General features: G+C 44.9%; 1 protein-coding gene across 4 annotated transcripts in view; it reads left to right on the plus strand.

Annotated features, from left to right (window-relative positions):
* Rprd1b (regulation of nuclear pre-mRNA domain containing 1B) overlaps positions 1-9,308 on the plus strand; it is a 49,536-nt gene extending 40,228 nt beyond the window's left edge. The window contains exons 7-9 of one of the 4 annotated variants that reach the window (XR_007211331.1): positions 2,682-2,795; positions 4,431-4,494; positions 6,821-6,950. Coding sequence is in view for 2 of the 4 variants with exons in the window: in XM_048349174.1 (XP_048205131.1) it covers positions 6,821-6,970 (150 nt within the window). In the remaining 2 variants the exon portion in view is untranslated. Of the gene's footprint in view, positions 1-2,681; positions 2,796-4,430; positions 4,495-6,820 lie in introns of all 4 variants that reach the window. The other 3 variants (XR_007211332.1, XM_048349175.1, XM_048349174.1) reach the window with 3 other exon arrangements.
* The last annotated feature ends 16,933 nt before the right edge of the window (positions 9,309-26,241 follow it).

Here is a 26,241-nt window from a genome sequence, read left to right on the forward strand (position 1 = left end):
CCCACCCTGTAAAGCCAAGTACCCCATGGTATACTGTCTCAGTTAACTCCTTCCCTCCTGTCTCTCCCTCCCTTCTTCCTTCTTTTCCTTCCCTCCATCCCACTTTTCCATTTGTGGTTCCTTTGTTTTCTCTTTTAATTTGTAAGAACATTTGTATTAGCATATATCAGTTGTACAAAATAATAGTGACATTTCAGTGACATTTTCATTCATACAGATTAGCTTTTTCCACTCTTTTTTTTTTTTTTTTGGCCAGTTCTGGGCCTTGGACTCAGGGCCTGAATACTGTCCCTGGCTTCTTTTTGCTCAAGGCTAGCACTCTGCCACTTGAGCCACAGTGCCACTTCTGGCTTTTTCTATATATGTGATGCTGAGGAATCGAACCCAGAGCTTCATGTATACGAGGCAAGCACTCTTGCCACTAGGCCATATTCCCAGCCATTCCTCCAAATCTTTAACCTCCTGAATAACTAGGATTAGAGGTATGAGCTACCAGTGCCCAGCTATACGTTTTTAAAATGGGTTTCAATATGACCTTGTCCTTCAGAGCAGCACTGCATCGTTTTTCATTCTGTTTGCACTCTTTGATTATTATGCTGTATGTATAAGACCCATCTGTATGTATCATCACTGTTACCTGTCCAGATTTCCTGGTACTTGGCCCTTCATTCTGTTCTCAGGATAGCAGGTGCAGTGTAATGCAATGCAGTTGTGGGCAAGGTTACACTGTCTTTGATGGGAACTCTTTCATCTTGAGGGGGTTCCCACTTGATTTGGGCTTACTCTCTATAAACATCCATTTCTCAGGGCCTGTAGACAGTTGAATTTGGACGTCATGCCACTTAGTTTCAAAATCCTGGGACTTTTGTCTTTTTTATGGAGTGGGGGAAATTTAAAGGTAGTCCTTTAAAGTCCTTTAAAGAAGAAAGAGTCCATGTTCAAAGAACCTTCCATATTTTCAGGGCAGTGTTTAGTAAATATCCTTGGTGTTTAAGGGCATATTTAAATGGCTTGTGAGGAGAAGGATTTTGTACTCCATTAATAATTCTTTTTTTTTTTCAACTCTGCATCTCTTATTGCATAAATCAGCAAGATTAAGTATTTTTTTCTAAAATAGAACATGGGAAGTATGGTTGTTCTTTCCCCCTTAGGTCTGTTAATTTACACTGAACCTTCTAGCGGGTGACTGGTTTGATCTAGCCCCACAACACCCTGCAGTGCAGGCTTGGTTCCCACGCTGTCTTATATCTCTGGTAGGCAGAGAAGCATACCTCAGGCTTGGATTTTCTGACTGGAGTTTTTTCTGTTCCATCACAGCTATCTGCCTCTTGTGGAAAGAGGTGGGAAACATGCATTTCTCTTTGTTTTGTAGTTTGCTGATGGAAAGGAATTAAAGTCTTTTTATTGTTTGGAGAGAAAGCTGTATCCAAATGCAGAGCAATAACCTACAGGTTGCCTAACCTGGGCAGATTGGCTAGCACTTAAAACTGTAATTAGTATTGCTGAAGATGATTTTGTGTGCAACTGGTCTCTTTCATTTCTTGGTTTTTCAGCTGTCTGGGAATACTTGGCTGCCAATATTGAGCTCTAAAGGAGAAACAATTGAATGATCGATGTTTGTACAACTTCAGTAACCTTGTGTGTTCACTAACATAATCACTAATGAAGCCAGTTTGTGGACCTTTGTTATTTTCATGAGCACCGACCCCCCCCCCCAGCCGTGCAGGTCCTGGGGGCTTAAACTCAGGGTCTGGGCACTGTTCATGAACCTTTTTGCTCAAGGCTGGTCTCTACCACTTGAGCCACAGTTTTTAGTGGGTACTTGGGGATAAGAGTCTCACAGGCTTCCCTGCCTAGGTTGGCTTCAAAGCATGATCCTCAGATTTCAGTGAACTCTATAGGTTCATACCTGTAATCACACTCACCAGTGCCCAGCAGCACACCTTTTATTATGGTGAACTTTTGGAGGCAAACTAAACTAATTGTACATAATTCATATTTAGTATTCTGGTTTTATATAATGAAGGATCCATTATATAAATTTAAGAATTCTTGAAGACCCCATGTACATATTTATTCATTTAAACAATTTTATTCTTAAAACTATTTTTTTGTTTATGTGGTATCAAGGACAAACCCAGGGCCTCATGAATGCCAGGCTAGCACTCTGCCTCTAAGCCAAATTCCCAGCCTAGGTACATATTTAAATACATCTCTCTTTAAGGCATTTAATAGGCATCTGTTGCATGTAGACACTTAGCTTTATGGTTACAGTTAAATTCACAAAATTGTCAATCCCTAAGAGTAATTTTTTTCTTTTCATTAGCTTATGTAAGGATGTACAACTTTTATTCTTCCTTGCTTCTGGAAGTGCCTGTCAAATTGAGGGCTTTGTGGTGTTAGTGGTCCTCTCTTATCATGTTTTGTGTGAAGGGCCCCTTCAAGGGAAAGAAACACCTGCGAATGTTCTCTTGTATGGTTTGAAGTGAAGAAACATATTTCCATTTTGACTGACTGATAGTGGATTGCTCTGAGAAGATCCCTCTACTTGTAGCCATCTCGCTCATTTTCTTTTGGGGAGGTACTTTGTGTACGCTTTGTTGTTGGTTTGGGTTGTAGAGCTGAAAGGCCCTGCTTTAGGATTGGAGCCGCAATTTCTTCTTTTCCTTGTATCTTCCCAGCATCTTGCTCAGCAGCTCCTGCCTGCTGTGACACCCAGAATGTATCATTTTGAAATGTTGCAGCTGCCACCCAAGTCGTAAGGGAGCATGGAGCTGGCTGGGAGAGAGGTGCAGGTCAGTGTTGGATTTTTGTTCCCATGTGGATCTTTGGAGAAAAATTAAAAGCAGCATTCTGATTTTCAACTCACATATTTATGTGTCATATTTTCTAAAAATGTGAGTGAATGAACAAAACAACTGGAGTTGTGGTTTAAGTAGCATCTGTTTTTTCTTGGTCCTTTGTTCCTTAGTGGGAGGGCTTGGCTCCTGGCAGGATGGGGGCTGAGTTGGGGGCAAGTTAAATCATATTTGGGCAAGGGTCAGCCTTTCTTGTCTCGCTGTCTCAATAAGGCAGTTCATTAACTGACACATTCAGTGACAGGTCACCTTTAAAATAAGCCTTTGTAAACTGCTTCTTGCATAATAACCCTTTATGACTCTTAATTGGAGGTAGCTAAGCAGTGGGTGGTTTTTCTACACCATATGCCCAGTAGCACAACAGGGCCTGATAAAAGATGCTGGAGAGCTGGTCTCAGCAAGTCAGGCCATACCCATGGTGTTAATACCAACATGTTTCTTATGTAAATACTTCTAGTAAGAGAGAGACTAGGTTTGATGAGGTTTACGTTTTTTCATCAGCATTTCTTACAGAAGTTGCCAGATGAAACGATTTATGGTTTTGTTTGCTTTAGAAATGCAATTCCTGTAGAAAGGTGGCCCCTGTCATTTCTAACCCTCTTATCCCAGAGCTCATCTGTAGCATGTCAGGTCTGGCTTACTGCTCTGACCATAAAAGGCAAAGAATGCGCAAGCTCTGCTCCTTACAACACATTGTCTTGGTGACCTGTGGTGGTACAGTCTGAGGTCTCAGGGTCAGCACAGGTCCATGGAAGCTGAGGAAGGTTATACATGTTATCTCCTGCAAGTTTGCAGGGTCTGTAAGGTGAGATTCCAAAGTGTTGTGCAGACCATAAATCCTAGGCATTATCTCAGAACTGCATGTTGGGCCTTACCTTCTACATTTCAAACATTTCTAGATAAACCAGGGAGTTTATCAAATAGGTGCTCCCTTGCGAAGAATCCTGAGAGTGGCATAGCTGGTCTGCTGAGACTCTGGCCTGTTTTGAGGCTCCTCCAGGGCACCTCCGGGGTGAGGAGGGCTTCTTGCAAGTAGGGGCTACACCTGGATGTCTGATGGATGCACCCAGAAGGAAGGAGAGGCCTGAGGATATTGGGTTTTCCTTGACTTCTCTTGGCAAAAGGCAGGAAAGAATTGTGGTTGGGAGAAATCATGGAGAGAGAAACAGACTGACTAAAACTCTGTACTGTTATCCTGTCATGTTGGCTTTAGACACACAGGACAGCATGAGGGTATTGAAGACTTAACTCCCACATCACACACAATTGTAAGGTGTTCTAAACAAGAGCCACATGGCCACCTTCTTTTATTTCTCTACCTGAGTGGCTCCCAGTGTGCGGAAGGGATTGTGGGATACAGATACCTCCCTGAGTCAGAAGGCACTGAGTGGGCCATACCACATGAAGATGGTTGTAGTGCCATCATGGAAGGCCTGGACCACTTCTGGGGAGGAACAGTTGCCAAGAGCACAGTTCAGAACCCTGTAGTCACACTTGGTCAAAAGATAGGCTGGTATGCTGAGGCAAGAGATTCTTGGATTTTCCTGAGCTCTATCTCCTTTATCTGTCCAGAACCTATGAAAATTAACCTGGAAAGGCAGCTAGCCAAGGAACATCCTGAGTCATCTGAGGGAAGGTAAGCAGGGGGAGAATGAGAAGTCAGGGTTGAAGTTATAGTTGACTTAATTGGACAGCCGAAGTCTGTTTTAAAGAGGTTGAGGCCAGGCACCAAGTGGCTCATGCCTGTAATCCTAGCTCCTCAGGAAGCTGAGACCTTAAAATTGAGGTTCAAAGTCAGCCTAAGTTAGGAAAGTTCATGAGACTCTTATTTCCAAGTAACCACTAAAAAGTTGGAAGTAGAGTTGTGGCTTAAGTGATAGAGCTCCAGCTGTGAGTGAAAAAGCTAAGCACGTGTGTGTGTGTGTGTGTGCGCGCACACACACACACACAGGCACATTAAAAAACAAAAGCATAGCAGTAGGCTGACTGCTCAGAATTTGCTGTAGACTTGGAACTTTAGGCAGGGTACATATTTTAAAGGTAATCTTAACCTGCATACCGTCATCCTTGCTGCTGTATTTAAATCTTTCTCTAGGTGGTCTTTTGTTTGCTTGCTTTTGAGACAGAGTATCTGCATGCAGCCTAAGTTAGCTTTGAACTTGGGATCCTCCCACCTCCTGAATGCTGGGAGTATAGGTGGATACGGTGCATACTGGCCTTTATAGATTGCTTTCGTTGTTTCTACAGCCTTGGTGTTCTTTCCTAGATGCCTTTTTCCTAGGCTGGTATGCTGTTTCTACAGTAGACAGGCTGTGAGCCAGTGGCAGGAAGAAATAGGCAGGATCCACCCATCTTTGAGTGACCTAAAGAGAAGGCTTTTATGCAGAGGCAGTTGACTTTGGTCTTATAGGTCCTCAGGTTTGAGGGTAGCTCTCAAGAGTGAATGGTGACTGATGTTACATCTAGGTTTCAGAATGGTTTCTTTATATAGGATGCTTGTACTTAACAATGGTTTTCGGTGGTTTGGGTTTTTTTTTTTGTTTTTGTCAATTCATTTGGCAAATGTTCTGGTGCTGTTGCCTGGGTAGTACAAGCTTGGTTGGACAGGGCTGGGGAAGCAGGAGGGTCTGGCCCTAGCCAGCTGGGGGTGTATTAATTTGATGGAGTTGCTAATAGTTTACAAAAGCCCTTGACCCTGCCTCTCCCAGGTGTGCAGAGGTGTTTGACATTAAGGAATTTTGAGCCTGAAAAATCTTACAGTGGGGTCTAGTTCCCACATGTTTAGGAAAGGAGCACAGCCCTGGTCACACAGCCTTGGTAGAAGGAAGCCAGCACTAATGCCTGGTTTTTTGATGTTCCTGTAGGAAAGGCCTTACATCTCAGGGACCCCCTTATCATTGCAAAAAAAAACATTGCAGAAAGGAGAGCGTGAAAGATAAGCCTCAGTTGTTTTCTATACAAACTTAGCAAAAGCATCTTTTGCTGGAAACTAAGCAAGGAAAGAATTTTTTTCCATTCCAATCATCATGGCATGATAGCACACTCAGAAGGACATGGGACTTGTTTGGGAAGATCATAGAGGAGCCTGAAAGGCTCAGGTGTGCCCTCCATGCAAAAGTGAGCTGTGGAAAGGGTGAGATGGCAACAGTCTTCTTGTTGAAGAGGAAGGATTTTCTTGGTCAAGTGGAGCTCAGTGGGTGGGCAGAGGGATGGAAGCATAGCTGTGCCAGGTCTTGGAGAAGGAAACCCCTACAAACCTGAGGGGAGTCTTGAGGAAGTAGAGCCTACAGGAGTGGCTGCGCATTGGGCCATGGGAAGTTGGAAGGAAGTTTAGGCAACAGCTGATTTTATTGCCTTGAGCTCTGAGCAGTCATGGAGATGGTGAGATTTTGCTTCACTTCAGAGGCGGGCTTCATGAAGCCAGGCTCTGGAGGCAAGTCCAGCAGCACATGCAGAGGAGACTCCTGGGGGGCTCATGGGGAGCAGGGCTAACCACGACCTCCTGCAGCTACTCTGCCATGGAACCAGGAAGTCCTCCGCATGGGTGGCAGGGATATTGTGAACTTCTGTGGTATTTTGCTATGAAAATAAACATAAATGTAGGTTGATCTCAAAGCTTTAACATAGAAAGTACAGCTTCATAGTGGTTTTCCTAGCTATGTCCAAATGGAGCCCTAAAAATAACTGTAAGGCTCACATTTCTGTCTTTTATTTCATAAGCCATTCTGAAACTGTTGAGAACTAGTTAAAAGAGTAGAAATACTAAATGCCACTACCTTTTATTAATAAATTGTTGCCTGGATTGCATTCTGCCTGCCTTTCTGGATAAAGTTTTGTTTGAGAACTGGAAAACCCTAGCAAGGTGATGTAGCTGAGCAGGAAGCCTTGTCCAGTGGGGGAAGCAGAGCAGAAGGCGAGAGGCACCCACAGTGCTTAACTGCTTCGTCTCTTTGTTTCCCTAGGAATATAAACAGAAGCTTGCACGAGTAACCCAGGTCCGCAAGGAGCTGAAGTCCCACATTCAGAGCTTGCCTGACCTCTCACTGCTACCCAACGTCACTGGGGGCTTGGCCCCCCTGCCCTCTGCTGGTGACCTCTTCTCAACTGACTAGGACAGGTGTCATGCCCCAGATTTCCATCTGTGCCAGAAAAAGTGGGCAAGTCATGGTTAAGATAACCATCTAGCCCCTGGTTCTCTCCTTCCTCCGCCCCTCCGCCTCAAGAAAGAACCACAGACTCTGATGTTCCCTTCTCTTCACTGGCCTCTCCTCTTGAGCAGAATTCAGGACAGTGTGAGTGGAATCTGATTTAGATTCTTATCTGCAAAGATAAGCTTCCTCCCACCTCATGTTTTCATGCCCCTGTTGGCTTTCCATTCTTAGCTCTCGTATACCCAAGAAGCTCTGGAAATCATGTGTACGTCTGGAAGCAGAGACAGTGTGTGTCACGGAAGCTGCTTTTCCTTTCCCAGCTGGGTTAGACAGGTTTGAGACAGGCTCCCACTGAGGGACTCCCTCTGCTCATGTTGGCTTTCGTGGAGATTGGTGACACAGCCATTGGGCATCCTTAGTAAGGAGTTTTCCAAGTGATAATAATTCTCCTGTATCATTTGTAAGCAAACGATAGTCAAGGTTAAGTGCATTTGTGAGCAAATACAAGAATCTAGCAATAAGATTCAAAGCTGAGTTAGGACAGAGTCGTAGTTCAGAGACGGGGTAACAGAAACCAGCCTTCCAAGGTTGCAGTTCTCAGGGGCCTGCCCACCATCTGTAGAGCTTCCTCCTTACATGAGGATCTTTTGACTCCTTGTACTTGTGAAGGTGGTTTCTGAGAATGGCACTGGTGGGCTGAATGAAGGCTTCTCCTGAAGCAGACATGCCAAGTCCTGACTCTGCCTGGTGTTGCTTTGAACCCTTCTTTTGGGAGTACGGTACACTAATGTTTGATCCACTGTGTGGATGTGTGCCCAGAGTATGTTGACTGAACTTGAGCCTCTCCACAGATAGGACCGAGCATGTCTGTCAGTGTATGACACCGTACGTATCCATACATTTGCATCACATTTTACTGAACAGCTCATCTCAGCAGGAGAAGGGGGACAGAGAGGGTGTTAATTTGGGGTTTTAATTCCATTATCATGCCAACTGACATTATGACTAAATAATGGAGAGAGGAATTTTGTATCTTGCATATAGTAAAGGTTGGGCTTGCTACCCATAAATCAACCTTTTTTGGCAGGCTTATCTCTGACATTGGAAAAGGCAGAAAACAATGCCTAATAAGTAGTCTAACAGGAATTAGAGCCTCAGGGCTGAAATCCAAAAGCTACAAAAAAGAAAAAAGAGTCGGTGAATAGGGCTTGAGAATCTACAGTATTTTGAGTTGCTGTTTTCAGGCTTACCAAAAATTACACGGGCTTTGCCATGTGACAGCGTAGCTCTTCATTCCCTTGGCGATGCTATCCTGCAAGCTGTGAAGTGAGGGCCTTGGAGAAACCCAGCAGGCACTCCCTCACTCTTGCCCTCTGTAGGACCCAGTGGTGCTTGAAGCTGTTCAGATTTGAATACATACGGTCTGTATGCTGTTTGCTTATTGGTACTGCCTGTCACTCCGTCACTGTTAAATTAATAGGTTTGTATAGCTTCCCTCCAGAGGCCACAGGGCAGTGGGTGGCATTGCCGAAACTGCAAGGTGACCTGTCGTCTGGACTCTGTGTGTCCCTTCCTCATACTGTGTGTGCTTTGTCTCACTTAGATGAGCTTGTTTCTCAACAGACCCAACTCCCACTTTTCCAAAGAAGTAGAATTTTACCAGCCACAAACCAGCCAAAAGACTGCAATAGAAATTTGTTCTTACCAGCTAGGTGAAAAGATTACAATACAATGAATTTAGCCCACTACTATGTTTTATCCATCTGAGTCTTTGACCAGCAGTGGGTGCATTATCATTACAGCCAGAGCAAGAAATGAACCCATAGCAATTATGTAAATGAATGTGTTAGCTTCTTAACACCTGTTATTAGTAGACTTCCTGTGAGGAAGTTAGTTTTGTTGATTTTAATGAAATGCTTTTTAATTTTTAAATCTTAATTCTCTGCCCCTCCACCTCCCAAAGCAGGCTTCTTGGTTTAATTTAAATGATACTTGTCGGTAAAAGGTGATCTGCCAGCTCTGTGGGGTGGGTTGGTTTTGGTTTTGTGTCTTTTCTTCTTTATTTAGGGCATCTATAGGCCTCAAAGGACCCTACTTTTAGGTCGTATTCCTCAGAAAGTCTCCAATCTTCCTTTTGTTTTTGTTTTGTTTTTCTTAAAGAATATTTTTAAAGCTTAAATTTGTATATTAATTTAGGACTTTTATTTAGAAGTATAGGCTGCCATTGGTGGGCAGCAGTATATTCTGAAATGTCTCATAGATATATATTTTTGAATAAAGATGGTGTTGTTGAACAACATTGTGTGGTGTTTCTTTTCCTTCCCTGTTCTGAGAAAGCCTTGCCTTCCTCATAAGCAGTGGGTGCTTTGTAATCCCCACTGGACAATGTGCCCACTACACAGAATCTGACCCCTTAGTGCATAGAAGTACCAGCACTTGGAATAGGGTTCTCTGGCTCTTTCCAGGGGCCTAATTAGCTATAATTAGCCAGTCCACACTGCAGGGCAGACTTGTATAGAAGTAGGGGCTGGTAGGGATAAGCTCAGTAGCTCCACCCCAGTGGGACACAGGAAAAATGCCCAAATTCTTTAGTTCTAGTGCTAGCATTCCACCACTAGGCTTCCTGGGATCTGTTTGTTTTTTGGCAACAATCACTAAATGATTTTTTTCAAAGGGAAATAATTGCAAACCCAAATACTCAAATGCTATGTCTTTAAAAATACGTTTGTGAGTTTCCTTTCTCCCTTTCCCTTTGACGTGAAAGCGAATTGAGTGTTTATTATTGACTAAGTCTCCAAAGAATGGAAAAGTGGTTTGAAGTAGGTCCTTTTTGAAGCAGCTGACAGATTTGGAAGGATCGTTTTAATCTTTCCACTGGGTGAAGACAGCCTCGCCAGCAGTGGGGTTACCCATCTACCTCACAATGCACAGAACTTTGTAGAAACTGAGGTCCAGTGTTAGGAACCTGAAACTGGGCCATCTTCAGGATGTGTGACGTCTGTGTCCCAGGTTTCAACATGTGAATCTTAGGAGACCAGATCTCTGTCCCAGCTTTCACAGCCCGGTTAATTTCTTTACTCTTACCTATAAATAGTATGTTCATAATTCCTCTGGTTTAATTAGCACTTCAGGCTACAGAATGGCTCTGGGGATCTCCCAGCTGAAGATGGAGTTACCGTGAGTTCATGAATCTGTCAGAGTGCTTAACTTGTGTGATTAGAGCCATTAACTCTCACTGTGACCTTTCTGGGTGAGACACTTCCCTCTGTGCCTTAGTTATCTATGAAACAGTGATGGTGGTTTAAATTATTTCCAGGCTCTTAGCCAACCCCTAAAGCTAAGGGTTGTTGTGTTGCAAATGAAGTCCTTGAGAACTCAGGATGTCATGTCTTAAGATACCAGTGATACCTGTTAGGTAAGTGAGTAAGGTCCCCATTCTTGCTGGACACATTTTCAAGACATCCTGGAGATCAATATACAGGGAGCTAGGATGTGGGGACAGAGCCAAGAGCAGGAAGGCAGGAGAGCACAGTGTGTCACTGGGTGTAATCTCCATTTGGCTTATTTGGGATCTTTAAACCCTACTTTCTAGCCTGGTTTTCGCCTTCACTTCTAGAATAATTTCTTCTGCTTAGTCATTTCTCACCATCCCTTGGTGGGGGTTTCCATTTAACAATCATTCTTCCACAGCGAAGCACAAATTCAATTAAGAATCCATTATTCTCCTACACAGTAGGTCAGGGTTCATACAGCTCTGTGTAGACTTAAAAGCCCAGTTTGTTCAGGTTTTTTAGACTGAAATAGTTCTTTTGCATTAAAAATTCATTCCTACCACTGGTTTGATAAATATTAAAATTAACGGTATGAATCAGTTCCTCTACTTTTTATGAGAAGGAGGCAGCTGTAGCAAGTACTGTCTTCCCCTCATCTCTTTGTGTTGACCTTGGTCCTCAGCAGCTGCTTAAAGGAAGTGAGTGGGACTGACTTGCTCCTGAAGTCTTACGCCCGGCTTCCAGGATATTCTTCCTACCTGCATAATGTCCCCCCATAGAATCTTAAATGCCAGCTCATTCTTCGTTAGGAAATAACTTCATTGACTTCTCAGATATGACGTAAATAAGGCTACAGAAATACCGTTTTAGGGGAGGTATTTCTTTTAAAAAGGGCCAACTGGCAATGTCTGTGACCTATTAGGGGCTTCATGGTAGCTGTCATGGTGTTATGTAATGGATTACAGGTATTTGTGGCAGAGATGGTCAAAACTTGTGACCTAGCCCCTGCACCCACAATTGATGAGGCAAAAGAAAAGGACTGGGGTGAGAATTCTTTCAAGAGAGCAGTGGGCACCACCAACCCCTTCTCTCAAGGCTGAGGGCCTCTGTGGCACTAGAATGGGCTCCTGGAGTGGTGACCCAGTAAACTCCAGCCGCTAAAAGGATGGAGTGCCAGTCCCTGTCTAGATGCAGAGATGAGGAAAAGGTGGTTGGTCTGGGCGCAGCCTCCATCCTAGGGCCTGCTAGCACATACCAGGTGCATCTTGGGTTGTTCACCTGATCAGGAGCCCACTTCCCTCAAGGGAATAAACTTAAGACTTGGCAGTTTGGGGATAGGATGTGAACAAAGAGCCAGGGGAGAGCATCCCCTCAAAACCCTGGTGATGGGGCAAGGATAGAATGCCTGAGAGGAAGAATGGGATGGACTGCTCCAAAGAGGGTCCCAGGAGGGTAGTGAGAGGAAGTTGAACTGTGGGTAAGGACTTCACCACTCCTTCACTCACCCCTTGGTCCCTGGAAGGCTCAGAATTCTTAAACAAGAGACACCTGCTTCCTTGTGCCTATGGCCAGGCCTGATTAGCCTCTGCTTCAAGTAAAATGGTTAGTTATGGTCCGTGCATTTGAACTCTGAATTGAGACCACTCTGCATCTTCAGTGTTACTATGTGAATTAAAAAAAAAAAAAATCAGGCTCCCTAGTGAAGTGTAGCAGTATGAATTGTGGGGTTGAGATGCAGTGGCCCCACAAATTGGATTTCAGGAGACACCAAGGGACACAGTTGATCCATGCTCGTAGCCCCATCAACCATTTTGTAATTGTTACATAGGGTTTATTTATTATTTATTTTTTAAGGCCTCTAAATGTTTGGATCACCATTCCATTCTTAAGTCAATTTCCACAACATTAAATTACTTGTTAGTGACTTTGCAAATTATTCTTCTGTGGGTATGTTTAAACTGCCCATTAAACTGCCATTCCCGTTGTCCTTGTCCTAACCCCTGGCAAACATTTGCTTCCTTCCTGGCCCTAAAATGCCCCAATCTGGATATTTAATATGAACAATGCTACAGCGAATGACATTTTTTGTCTGACATTCAGTTAGCATAATGTTTGCAAGGCTGATTTATTTGTGTTGTAGCTTGGGTTAGATTTCATTCTTGTGGTGGTAGAATAATTCAATTGTATGGGTGTGCTACATTTTGTTCACCTATTAGTTGGACATGTGGGTTTTCCTGCCTCTAGGCTGTCGTCAGTACTGCAGTGAACACTTTTGAACAAGTTTTTTATTTGAGCACCTGTTTTCATTTCTATGCAGTATATACCTATGTGGAACTGCTGAGTCACATGTTTGCTTAACTTTATGGGAAGCATTTATTAGTGAGGGTCTCTAGATGAACAGAACCAATTTGCATGCGTGTGCGTGTGTAATTATATATGCATGATGTAATTATAGAAGGATTTATTAGATTGGCTTACACAGTTGGAGGTGAGATAGTGCAACAGTGTTTGCTGTTGGAGAGCTAGCGAACCCAGCAGCTGATCAGCATGAAGCTGGAAGCTTCAGAAAATACAGTACCAGTGATGCATCTGCTGTCCAAGACTGAGGACCAGAAGCCCCCTGGAGTGGCTGTGTTAGTCCGCGGTGAAAGGCAGAAGAGACTGCAGTTTGTGTCCACTGGCAATGCCGCAGCAGCAGATGCGCTTGCTTGGGAAGAATGGAGCTTGGATGTGGCTGGCTTCCTCATGCCATGTGAGTTTCTTGCTCAGCCTGAGAAGGTGCCTCCCACATGCCTGAAGTTAGTGTTAGTAATCTGAGCATCTCAATCCAGTCAAGCTGTCAATCGAGATTAACTTTCACAACTAGCCACCAGATAGCTTTCCATAGTAGTTATACCATTCTACATGGCCACTGGCAATGTAAGAGGGTTCCATTTTCCCCACATGCTGACTGCCACTAAGCATCCTTTCGTGGGCTTGTTGGCTATTTAAATATCATCTTTGGAGATAAAGCTATTTGAGTCCTTTGCCCACTTGTGAATTCCTATTTTGTTACGGAGTGTGGAAGTTCTTTATATATTCTGGTAACTAGACCCTTACCAGGTATGAGCTTTTCACATATTTTCACTCCATACATTGTCTTTTTATTCTCTCGCATGGGGGCTTAAACTCAAGACCTCTTGCTCTTGCTTAAGGCTGAAGCCACAGCTCCACTTCTAGTTGTTTGTTGGTTAATTGCAGATAAAAGTCTCTCAGATTTGTCTACTTGGGCTGGCTTCAAACCTGGTTTTCAGATCTCAGACTTATGAGTAGCTTGGTTTATGTTTGTAATTCTGATGAAATTACTATTTTTTTTTCCTATTTATGGTGGGATCATATCTTAAGTGAACACTGTCAAGTCCAAGTCCATGAAGGTTAACTTCAGATTTCGGAATTTTAGCCTTTATATGCTGAATTAATTTTTGTATATAATGAGGTAAAAATCCATCCTCATTCTTTTGTAGGTAGATATCCAGTTGTGCCCATACCATTCTATTGGAAAACATTTGTTCTGATCATTTGCCAAGTTTCTCTTGTCTTTTTTTGTCCACACTGAGGTTTGAACTCTGGGCCTCTCATTTACTCAGTTTGCTTGCTTAGATGAACCACTTGAACCATGCTCCATCCTGCTTTTAAAAAAAAAAATTTTACCAGTTATTTTAGGAAAGGAGAGTCTAGCAAACTCTTCTACCCGGGCTGGTTTCAAACCATGATCTCAGCCTGTAGAATAGCTAGGATTATAGATAAAAAGCCACTGTTGCCCAATTCATTTACTGTTTTGTTTTGTTGTTGTTGATGTTGTTATTGTTTTTCTGGTCCTGGGGCTTCAACTCTGGACCTGGGCACTGTCTCTGAGCTTTTGTTCCCAAGGATAGCACTCTACCATTTGAAGCACAGCACCACTTCCAGCTTTTTGTGGTTAATTAGAGATAAAAGTCTTAAAGACTTTTCTGCCTGGGATGGCTTTGAACTGCAGTCCTCAGATCTCAGCCTCTTGAGTAGGATTATAGGTGTGAGCCAAGGCACCTGGCTTTCAATTACCATTTTTTAAATTGGATTATTTGTGGGTTGGGAATGTGGCTTAGCGGTAGAGTGCTTGCCTTGCTTGCATGCATGAAGCCCAGGCTTTGATTCCTCAGTGCCACATAAACAGAAAAGGCGGGAAGTGGCGCTGTGGCTCAAGTGGTAGAGTGCTAGCCTTGAGCAAAAAGAATCCAGTGACAGTGCTCAGGCCCTGAGTCCAAGGCCCAGGACTGGCAAAAAATAAATAAAAAATAAATCGGATTATTTGTGTTGTTGTTAGTGTTTTGTTGTTGAGGTTCTTATGTATTTTGGATACTAATCCCTTGTTTGAGTGAATGGTGTGCAAATATTTTTTTTTTCATTCTGTAAGTTGTCTCTTTACTCTGATGATTGTCTCCTTTGCTATGCAGGGTTTTAGTTTTTGTGTATTTTTTATTTTGTTTCCTGGTCTGAGAACCATTTATTTGCTGAAGAGATTTTTTTTTCCCCTTGAATGATCTTGGCACTTGTCTCAAAAATCTCAAAAACTTTTAAATGTGAATTTAAAAGTTAATATAAGCTGGAGGTGTGACCTAAGTGGCATAGAATTTGCCTGTCAGGCACAGCCCTCGATCCAGGAACCACCCCCCCCCCCCAACAAGTTTATCTAAGTAATAGTTAATCTAGAAGATCTCTTCTCAGTTCTATCCTTCATAAAAATATGAACAGAGAGAGAGCCTGGCTTCCTGGTGGAACTCAAGAACTAAAACCAATGAACTTAATAACAACATTTTTAAAAAATATTTCTACCACCGTCAGTGAGCCCCTATTAGATAAATGAAGTATAAACCAGTAATGAAAACATCTAGGTTAGAAACTTTCCCATGATAGATAAACAACTATGGGACCTTCCCTATGTCATGAACATTTAGGAGAGCAAACAAAATTCATTAAAACAAATGTTTCAGGCACTAATAGGAAGCAGAGAGCTCTGAGTTCCTGAATGGAGGAAAACGCTGTAATTGGCCCACCTTACTCATTCAGGGCACTGCTTGTCTACATCACTGAGTTGAGACAGATATCAGGATTTAGAAAGGCTCAGTTGGCTAGCGTTTGTAGAGAGCACTACCAGAGAAGATACAGTAGTTTCACAGAGAATCTACACAAGGTCCCCTCGGTCCTTAGGTAAGTTCCAGTAAGTGAATGTGTTAGGTGGAGCACCATAAGCTCAAACAGAAAGCAAGCAGTTCAACCAGGTGTAGTAGCACACATCTATAATCCAAGCACCTGGGAGACAGAAACAGGATTGAGAGCTTGAGGCCAATCCAGGTTTCACAGTGAAATCTTTCAAAAATGTATGGTTATTCAGAAAACTGGGTAATAGTATCAGACAAACCAGATATAGAAAAGAATATTGCTAGTGATAAAGATGCTTCTTTCATATTGATTATAAAGAGGACCTAATCCTCTTAAACATTTATAGCAAAACTTTAAAATGTGCAAGGCAAAAATGGATACTCCTTATCCTATGAGCTAAATATATGTGCCTCCCCCTCAGCACACAGGTTAAGATCTTAATCCCCAGTGACATCGTATTTGAACATGGAGCCTTTGGGAGGTACTTGGGTCATGGGTAAGATTTTATAAGAGACACATGTGGAGGCAGCTGTCAAGCCAGAAAGCAAGCTTTTGCCAGACCTAACCTTGCTGGCATCTTGAGCACAGTCTTTCAGCCTCTAGAATTAAGAAAAATAAATTCCTGTTGTTTCATTTGCCCAAACTGGTATTACCACTGGTGTGTATAGCACTATTAATTTGATCCAATTGACTTACCCAACAACAGCAGAATACAAATTCTTCTTAAGTGTGCAAGTGTTATTTGGCAATATAGGCCATATTCTAGGCCACAAAACAAATCTCAAGAAATCAAAAAAGGATCAAGCAATGGTAACATAGTCTCTGATCACAAAGGAGTTAATTAGAAATCAACACCAAAAAGGAAAATCATCACTAAATAGTACATGGATTTTTTTTTAAAAACCTCAGTAGGCAAATGGATCAGGAAAATGTGGTACATATACACAATGGAATTTTATGCCTTTATCAGAAAGAATGACATTGCCCCATTCATAAGGAAATGGAAGAATTTGGAAAAAAAAATTATACTAAGTGAAGTGAGCCAGACCCAAAGAAACATGGACTCTATGGTTTCCCTCATAGAGAATAATTAGCACAGGTTTAGGCTAGTCACAGCAGAGGATCACCAAGAGCCTAATAGCTATGCCCCTGTGAATACATAAGATGCTAAGTGAAATGAACTCCATGTTATGGAAACAAGTGTTACATCACTGTTGTAATTACTTTCAACATGCCCTGTGAAACCGTAGCTTCTTTTGTTGATGATCCTCTTGTATTCCCTCCTGTGGTCACTGTATCTCATCTGAATACACCGGATACTGTATATACTGGTATTAGAACTAGGGAAGTGAAAGGGAATATCAAAATTGAGAGACAAAGGAAAAAAAGACAAATGACTCCAAAAGCAATACTTGCAAAACCATTTGGTGTAAACCAACTGAACAACTCATGGGGGGGGGGGGGGGGGAATGAGGGAGGAGGTAACAAACAGTACAAGAAATGTACCCAAGGCCTGACGTATGAAACTGTAACCCCTCTGTACATCAATTTGACAATAAAATAAAATTTAAAAAATAAATAATCCCCACCACTGCCAAAAATAAAAAGCAAAGGAACAATCCTCAAGTAACAAAAGAAAAAAATAGGTAAAAATGAACAAGTATAGATAACTTCAGTGGACACCACAAAGAAAGTGAAGAGAAGACCCCCAGAATATCGACAAATTATGAGACAAGGGTTCAGAAGTGAAAACTGACATTTAGCTTCCTGTGAGAGATGGATCACTTACCATGCTGGACATGATACTCCCACTTGATCGATCCCCTTTTATTCCTCATGGAAATTCAGTGACATCACAGGAGCCCATTTAGAGTGGAGGTCCATGACCTGCCCAAGGATGTGATGGAACTGGGATCCAAATCCCTATTTTCTCCTTTCCCTTCTCCCTCCCCTCCCTCTCTCCGTCCCTCCCTCAATATTAGTGTTTAAACTCAAGTCCTCACATTTGTCAGGCAGGTGCCAAACCACACCTCCAGCCCTGATTTTGCTGGCTTTTATTTAAGATAAGAGTCTTGCCTCCTTCCTCAGACATGTACCCAGGTGCAATTTGCCTGTTTTAGGCTTCCCAATATAGTTGGACGACAACACATCCAGCTCTCATTGAGAAAGGGTTTTGAACTTTTCAGCTAGGAATGAATGGCCTTAAACCCAGATCCTCTCAATGTAAAACCTCCCCAGTGGCTAGGATTACAGGAATGAACCATGGGTGCACCGTTCCAACTTTGTTTTTGTTTTTTGGGTTTTTTTTGTTTTTGTTTTTGTTTTTGCCAGTCCTGGGGCTTGAACTCAGGGCCTGTTCACTGTCCCTGGCTTCTTTTTGCTCAAGGCTAGCACTCTGCCACTTGAGCCACAGCGCCCCTTCTGGCCGTTTTCTATATATGTGGTGCTGAGGAATCGAACCCAGGGCTTCATGTATACAAGGCAAGCACTCTTGCCACTAGGCCATATTCCCAGCCCTCCGTTCCAACTTTCTTTTGGTCACTCTGCACTGCTTGTTGAAGGAAGCTAGACATGGAAAATGGCAGCCTTGTTTTATCCAAGGGGAAAACAGATCCAAAAAAGAAAATTCTCTTCCAAGTTCCCATGGCTGGCTGAGGCTTCCTGGTTTATTGCCCTCTGTTTGGGCACACGAGGGAACCTCTGCAATAAAATGGCTTATCTGGGTTTATCTAGTGTAGAGTTACATAAACTGCCAGCTATCCTGGAAGGAATAATTTTATCATTTCTAACCATTGTGAGCGAAGAAATATTGAATAGTAGAAGGACATTTGGGTCTATAAGATGGGAGAGGTAAATTTGAGAGCTGAGTTTTGTTTTTGTTGTTACTTTGTGGGGCAGGGATTGAACTCACGCATGCTAGGCAAGTGCTCTACCACTGACCCACATCAAGTCTAGCAGGCAGTTATTAACCCTTTTGGGGGTCTTGTTTATGTCTGGTGTATGCCCCAGTGTTCTCATTGATTATAGGAGAGAGCTGTGCGTTTCTCACCTCCTAGGGCGAGATCAGAGATGCCAGGGCACTTGGACAACAAAGGACTTGGAACAAAGGTAGATAACAAGTTATGAAAAAGAGGCTCTTTGTGTATGTATGTTTAATGAATAGTCAAGGGTGGCTTATCAGTTGTGGGCAAAAGGTGTGGCTAAAGTATTTGAAAGTATGGTTTATTTATTTTTTTTTTTTACTTTTCTTTTTGCTCCATACTAGGGCTTGAACTCAAGGCCTGGTCACAGTCCCTTAGTTTGTTCACTCAAGGCTGGCACTCTACCATTTGAGTCACAACTCTACTTCTGGCTTTTTTGGTGGTTAATTAGAGGTGAGAGTCTCATGGACTTTTTCCTTCCCTGGGCTGGCTTTGAACCACTATCCTCATATTCCTGCCTCCTGAGTAGCTAAGATTACAGGCATGAGCCACCAGTGCCTGGCTGAAAGTGTGCTTTTGAAGACCTGGATTATTCACATAGTAATGTGCCTGTTCTAGCAGACTGCCCTCAGCCAGCCTCTGTACATGAAGTTGTCTGGGGCTCCTTTTATCTAATAGCAGACCTGACTAGCCGAGATTGAGGCTGTGTAGGCATTGCCAAGTGCATGGCCCCCGCTGCCACCCACAGAGTGGAAGGAAGCAGAGGGGCATAGTAATGTCTGCCACTAGAAGCAGCAACTAGAAGATGCCAACCCATCTTATGCTTTGTAGTGCTGGGGTTGCCAAGAAATAGGACACTTGGAAACATGGGACTGAGGAGACAATAGCACCATCTTCAGTAATAAGTTCTGGGGGCAGAGGCTGTCTATGGAGTAATTATGTCATTACAGTGCCTTCCTCCAGGGCCCTTCTAAGAAAGAGCTCTAGCTTTAATGCCACATGGATTTCAGACAGCAGAGACCGTGATGTCTCTTAGCTTCATAGCTTATTGGTTATATCAGTTATTGAGGTATCCACATCTTCCCTAACATGCACTCTTGAAATCTGGGGTGCTGGGGTGGGCTAGTTCTCCACTCCCTGGCCCAGGGGCCTGCTGTCTTAGGGTGATCTCTTGCATGTGCAGTGTCCAGTCTCAAAGTGGGGTCAGAATGCAGTTGTTTCTCTGGGTAGGATCACAATGGTACTGCTCCCTGCAGGATTCATTTTCTCTTCCCTGAAATCAGAGTAATCCATTCAGTATTCTGGAGGCTAAGGCAAAGAGCTGTAGTTGTGGGTTCTTGTTGAAGTCCCAGCTCGATCACTGGTGACAGTGGGCCAAGCACCAGTAGGTATGGATCTGACTTCCTGTGAACACCTAGGTGTTTCCAGATCTCTCTGGAAGCCTTCATCTGTACACTAGGAGTGGAACTAGGCCCTGTCTCGCAGGACTGTGAGAACTGGATTTGTAGTACTCAATTAAGCTGTTAAGGAAACGCAAACTGTTTGCTACTCTGGAACAGGCCATGCAGACTTTGGGTTGAGTGAGCCTGTTAGGCCCCACAGCTGGACTCAGCCTTTCCCTTCGTGCAGACACTGGGCCAAGAGCTGTGTCCTCTGAGGTTACAGTTGCTGTGACAAGATGCTCCGGAGGACCATTGGTCAATTGCCAGAGGGTGGCCAGGCCTCAGAACCCCATCCTGCAAGGAAGCCATGGAGGATCTGGAAGGGTGTAGCAGGAAGAAGAAGAAGAAGAAACAAGCATGGTGTGCTCAGTGGCTGTACTTGTGGCTGGGGAATAAAGATGGTTCTTGCCTGGAGGGTGAAAGGGGGAGGGGCAGAGCTGGAGGACTATTGGCTGGTTCTCAGGATGACTTGTACCACCAGGGTGGCCGATGAGTCTTGAGTGGGTGTGGGCCATAAGGAGTTTCTCTGTTAAAATGGAACATCCCCTCCCAGCTCCAAGGGTGCAGACCCTCAGCCCTGCCATTGACTTGCAGAGATGCAAAGCTATTTTCAAGTTGGAAGCTTGCCAAGAACATGCTAAGGAGTGTCTGCTGAGACTTCCCAGACTGCCCTCTGATGAGGTGCTTAGCACCCTGACATTGCTGTAGGACGCACCCCACATTCCTCCTCAGGATCATGGTGACGGCTCTGGCAAGGTCAGGAGGCATCTGGCCTGGCATGTCATAAAAAGGCCATTTGCTCAGGCACGGTCATTGCTCAAGAAATCAAAGGATGCCATCCCAACTCCTTTTTGCTATCTTCTGGGGCTGCCTGGGAAGCCTCACAAGGGCCATTCAGCCCCGGATGTGCCTGGAACTCTGTACCTCATTGCAATGGTTGAAAGTCTGTGAACTTGTTCCCAGGGGTGACTTTTCTTCTCAGCCTGGGCCAAAACAAGCATAGGGAGCTCTGATTATGAGGCAATGAAAGTTTATTAGGCTCTGGAATGGCACTGTGTCACCACCTGTTCTATGTGGTTTCAGATAAGCGGTGGGGCGCTCGCCCTCCCTCCTTCCTGACCGCTGATGAATGCGCCTGCAGGCATCAGCCAGAGCTCGTGTGAGCACTGGAGTGGGAGCTGAAGAGGGGCTGGGAAGGCAATGAAAGGATCCCATCTGGTCAGCTGGGGACAAGGGAGTGCGTGATTGCCTGACAGCCACAACCAAGTCAGCCAAGTGTCAGCACGCCTGACTGTAGTTCTAGATTGTCTGATTTTTCTAAGAGATTTTGTATCACAGTCTCTGGTTTTTCAATGTTGGCCACTGCCATGAACATGCTTGGAATGCCAGCTCCCTTTGAAGAATTCTGCTGAGGATCTGGGATGGGTGTGTGCGTGCATGCGCCGCTGGCCCCGCTCTGTGGGGGATGTTCTTGTCTCAGGAATGGTGTGGTCAGGGCAGAGCCTGAGGTTGCCTTTGAGCTAGTTACATCTGCCTGTGGATGACCAGGCCTGTCCCTGATTCCCTGGGGGACTTGGGGACAGTTCTTGGCCAACTCTGGCCTCAGTTTCCCCTCTTGGCCTTGTCTTTGGGACCTCTCAAGCCCCAGGCAGCTTAAATGTTCTTCTAGGGCCCACCTGGAAGGAATTCAGAGTGGGGAGTTTTCAAAAGAAGAACTGCATTGATTCAGGATAAACTGTGCATCTTTTGGTGGTTTCAAAACCTAGAATTTTCCAGAAAGAAGGGCTTTGCCAGCCGCTTCCAGAGTCTTTGGCCAAAGCACCAGGGCCAAGGGAGGGTTCTGTTAGCACTTAGCAGATGTTCACGGTGAAGGTCAGGGATGAAGGGGGTTGCGACAGATGGAAGAGAGCAGATGAGGGGATCGCCCCAGCAGCCTGGTTTCCTGTCTCTGTTTTTGTGGACTCTGAGCCCAGATGACTCTTTCCTACCTCTGGGCCTCAGTTTTCTTCCCCTGAAAATGAGAAGGTGGCTCATTTCTGGACCCCCCCCTTCTTTTCCATTATAGTGTTATCATTTCCACGAGGATTGTAATTTAAACGTAAAAATACCCGTGTTTCCTTTTCTTTCTGAGTTTCACTATGTAACCTACGCTGGCCTTGTGATAATCCTCTCAACCTCCCGAATCAGGGATTTCAGGTATGTGCCACCTTGCCCAGCTACATCCCTACCATATTTCTTAGAAGCCACTGGGGAGAGGCACTGTGGATACAGCTGGCCAAAATAAACCTGGTCCTTGCCCGTGTGGCACAGACAATCTTGAGGGAAACACAGTGGCCAGTTATCAAAAGGTAAGTGTGCTTGGGAAAAGTGCTTTGATAAGAAAAAGGTTCCTGGAAGAGGAACTTAATGGGCAGAATGTGTCAGCAGGGTGATTATCTCAGCAGCCATCCAGCACAGCCCTCCTTGCCCCACGCTCTGGCCCCTTGGCTTTCCTCAGGCCGGGGAGGGAAGGGTTAATCAAGAGCCTGAGCTTGCAGGTAGGCCATAAGGCCAATGGATCTGGCTTGAGGGACAGTTCTTTGGCGTAACATAGTGGCTCAGACACCAGGTTTGTGGCCAGCTGGGCTCCAGCCCTCCTGGGTGTCTGTCAGAGGAGGGGACCCTGTCTGAGGTGGGTGCATCATTTTTTTTTTTTTTTTTTTTTTTTTTTGGCCAGTCCTGGGCCTTGGACTCAGGGCCTGAGCACTGTCCCTGGCTTCTTCCCGCTCAAGGCTAGCACTCCGCCACTTGAGCCACAGCGCCACTTCTGGCCGTTTTCTGTATATGTGGTGCTGGGGAATCGAACCTAGGGCCTCGTGTATCCGAGGCAGGCACTCTTGCCACTAGGCTATATCCCCAGCCCATGAGGTGGGTGCATCATTTAGGAAATGAGCAGAGTTATCAGTAGCCTCCTCACCTTGCATCTGTTCCTCGCATGCCAGCAGCAGAACTGCCCAGCCTGCGTCCCCAGAAGGAGTCAGGCCGCCCTCCCTCCCTAGCTCCTGGCCCCAGGCCTGCTGTCATGGGAGTCCTGAGGGGCCCCAGAGGGGCTGCAGCCCCCTCTCCCCTAACCACACCAGCAGAGGAGGAAGCCCTGAGCCACCAGCCCCTCCGTGGGCTGTGCCCGGTCACTCACAATGACCTTGGCAAGGCTGAGCACCTGCACCACTGGCAGGAGAGAAAGCACTGCCTGTGCCCACGTCTGCTGCTCACACATACCCCCTCAGGCCCCCTCTATGCCAGGGGAGGGGGCTCCGGGGGAGCGGATGGGAGAGCTTCAGGTTCCATGGGCTCCGGCCCCCACGCCCTGAGCGGGCCTGGTGAAGAAAGCAACAGTTAGAAAACCCAAAGCGAACCAGGGAGCAAGCACACTGTTGCAGGACGTGTGGTCTGACCTGACACCCATCCAGGCCACGTCTCGCGTGGGCTGCGGGAAGGAGGGACTCAACACGTAAAGCCCGCAGCGCAAAAGCAGGCGCAGGGCACATGCTCAGTGCGCTGCAAAACAGAGGCCTCTGAAGGTTTCCTCAAGTGTGTGTGTGTGAAGAAGTGCCCAGCCCCCTACATACACACTCATGTCCCATACACACACGTACACATGCTCACATTCACACGTGTGCACTCATACACACATGCACACTCATATATACACACACACACTGCTCCTGCATACTTGGACTGAAGAGGGAAGCATGGCAGAGGGGGTGGGGGGGAAGGGCGGCCATCACTGGCTTTGCAAGCCGAGCTCAAGTGGACAGCGATAAGACGAGGGCTGTTTGTAACTAGTTCCCGGAGCCATAAATTCTGGCTCTATTTGCCAGTCTTACTGGAAGGATTAAGTTGACTTTGAAAAGAGCCCAAAGAAAGAGGAGAAGGGGCCACCTTCCAGGGCTAATGGCATGGATCATGTTCGGAGTCAGATGGCCTCTCTCTGACAAAGTTCTTCTACAGCCCATCCTCCAGTCCTGGCTGGGACCCTGCCAGTCACACGCTGCTTGTACAGGTTGTTGTCCACACAATGTTCTTGTGATCCTGGCCTGCCATGTACAAATGTCTCCCCACCCCCAGCACCTTCGTTCAACAACTCAGGGAGACTTGGAGCACCTCCCATGTGCCAGACTTCTGAGGAAGAAAGGACAGAGCGTTGAGCAAGACGAAGTCCCTCCTCTCCCAAAATGTTAGATACAGCCAGGAGTGGTGGTACATGCCTACCATCCCAGCTATGTGGGAAGCAGAGATAGGATGATCACAGAGTGAGGCTGCGCCAAGCTCTGAAAACATACTAAAGCAAAATGGGCTGTCTCTGTGGCCATGGCTGAGGCGATACAGCACCTGCCTGGCAAGGACAAGGCTCTTGAGTTCCAACTGTAGTACTGCCAGAAAACAAAAAGTGTTTAACTCATGTTACTTAACTCACAATTGTGTGTGTGTGTGTGTGTGTGTGTGTGTGTATGTGCCAGTTTTGGGTCTTGAACTCTGGGAGTTCAGTCTGGGAGCTGTCCCTGAGCTTCTTTTGCTCGAGGCTAGCACTCTCTCACCTGAGCCACAACTCTACTTGAACTTTTTGTGGTTAATTAGAAATAACAATCTCACAGACTTTTCTGCCCAGGCTGGCTTCAGATTGTGATCCTCAGATCTGAGCCTCTTGAGTAGCTAGGTTGACAGGCTTGAGCCATTGGCACCCAGCTTTAACTCACAATTTTTTGACGCTATAGTATGGGAAAAGCCAGAAGTGGAACTATGGCTCACATGGTAGCGCACTAACCTTGAGTGGAAAAAAGCTCAGGGACCATGCCCAGGGCCCTGGAGATAAAAGTCTCATGCACTTTGATCAATGCCTGGGCAGGCTTCAAACCACAATCCTCAGATCTCAACCTTCTGAATAGCTAGAATTACAGCTGTGAGCCACCAGCCCTTGGCCAACCATCACTTTTTGTTGTTGGTGGTGGTGGTGGTCATGAGTCTTGAATTGTGGGCCTGGGCACTGTCCCTGAGCAGCTCAGCTCAAGGCTAATGTTCTAACACTTGAGCCACATCACCACTTCCTGTTTTCTGGTGGTTGATTGGAGATAAGAAAGAGTCTCAAGGCTTTCCTGCCCAGGCTGTCTTTGAACTGTGATCCTCAGATCTCAGCCTCCTGAGTAGCTAGGATCTAACCACTTTTAAGAGATGACTATTCTGTTTCTTCTTCATGTCTTTGGTCTTTTTCTTTTCTTGTCTCAGTACTTTGGGTAAGACCTACAATAAGATGTTGGATTGTTTCTGGTCTCAAAAGGAAAAGCTTTCTCCATTTCACATTTATTTGGTTAATTGCAGATACAATCTTTATGTCAAATTTATGGAAATGCCTTCATATTTTTTTTCAGTACTAGAAGTTGCTAGGGTTTGAACTGAGCCATATGCTTGCTAAGCAGGTGCTCTACCATTGAGCCACTCCCCCAGCCCTGGTTCTTAAATCATGAACAGTTAACAAATGGTTTTTGCATCTCTTGACATGCTCACATTGTTTTTGTCCTTTAACCAGTTTATATGCTGAATGACCAAGGCTTTTCTCGTGTTAAATCAATCTTACATTCCCAAGATTTAGCCCATTTGGGATGTATTTTTTTTTATAAGGATTGATGGATCTTTTTTGACTAACCTATGTTACTGTTATTGCTGGGGGGGGGTGTTTTGTTTTGTCTGGGGTTTGCTTGTATGTTTTCTTCTTTTTTTTTTGGCCAGTCCTGGTCCTTGGACTCAGGGCCTGAGCACTGTCCCTGGCTTCCTTTTGCTCAAGGCTAGCACTCTGCCACTTGAGCCACAGCACCACTTCTGGCCATTTTCTGTATATGTGGTGCTGTGGAATCGAACCCAGGGCCTCATGTATACGAGGCAAGCACTCTTGCCACTAGGCCATATCCCCAGCCCCTGCTTGTATGTTTTCTGAGACAGCATATCACTATGTAACCCAGGCTGGCCTGAAGTTCATGCTTCTGCTTCAGCACCCCAAATGCTGGCATTACAGGCATGTATCACCCTGCCTAGCAACTTAGCTTGGTGTATTAGTGAGGATTCACATGATATGCTTGTAAGACTGACTCGTCCTTCTTCCTTTCAGTGTGTGTGTCCTATATGTTGAGAAGTTTATGATAGCTCATAAAAATGACTTGGTGATTATTCACTCTTTCTCTGTTCTCTGATAACTGTGTCATCTATGCTTTCTATTTGTTTTAAAATAAAATGGGCTTCATGACATTTTATATCTTCCCATTGTGTTGTCCATTTCATTTCACATGTCGAATTTATTGGCTCAGGGTTGTTCAAAATGTATCTCTGTCCTCACTCTCTGTCTCTATCTCCTCCTCTTCTCTCTCCTACTGGCTCAGGGACCCATGCTT

This window comes from Perognathus longimembris, chromosome 6 (assembly GCF_023159225.1).
Source record: "Perognathus longimembris pacificus isolate PPM17 chromosome 6, ASM2315922v1, whole genome shotgun sequence".
Classification (NCBI taxonomy): domain Eukaryota; kingdom Metazoa; phylum Chordata; class Mammalia; order Rodentia; family Heteromyidae; genus Perognathus; species Perognathus longimembris.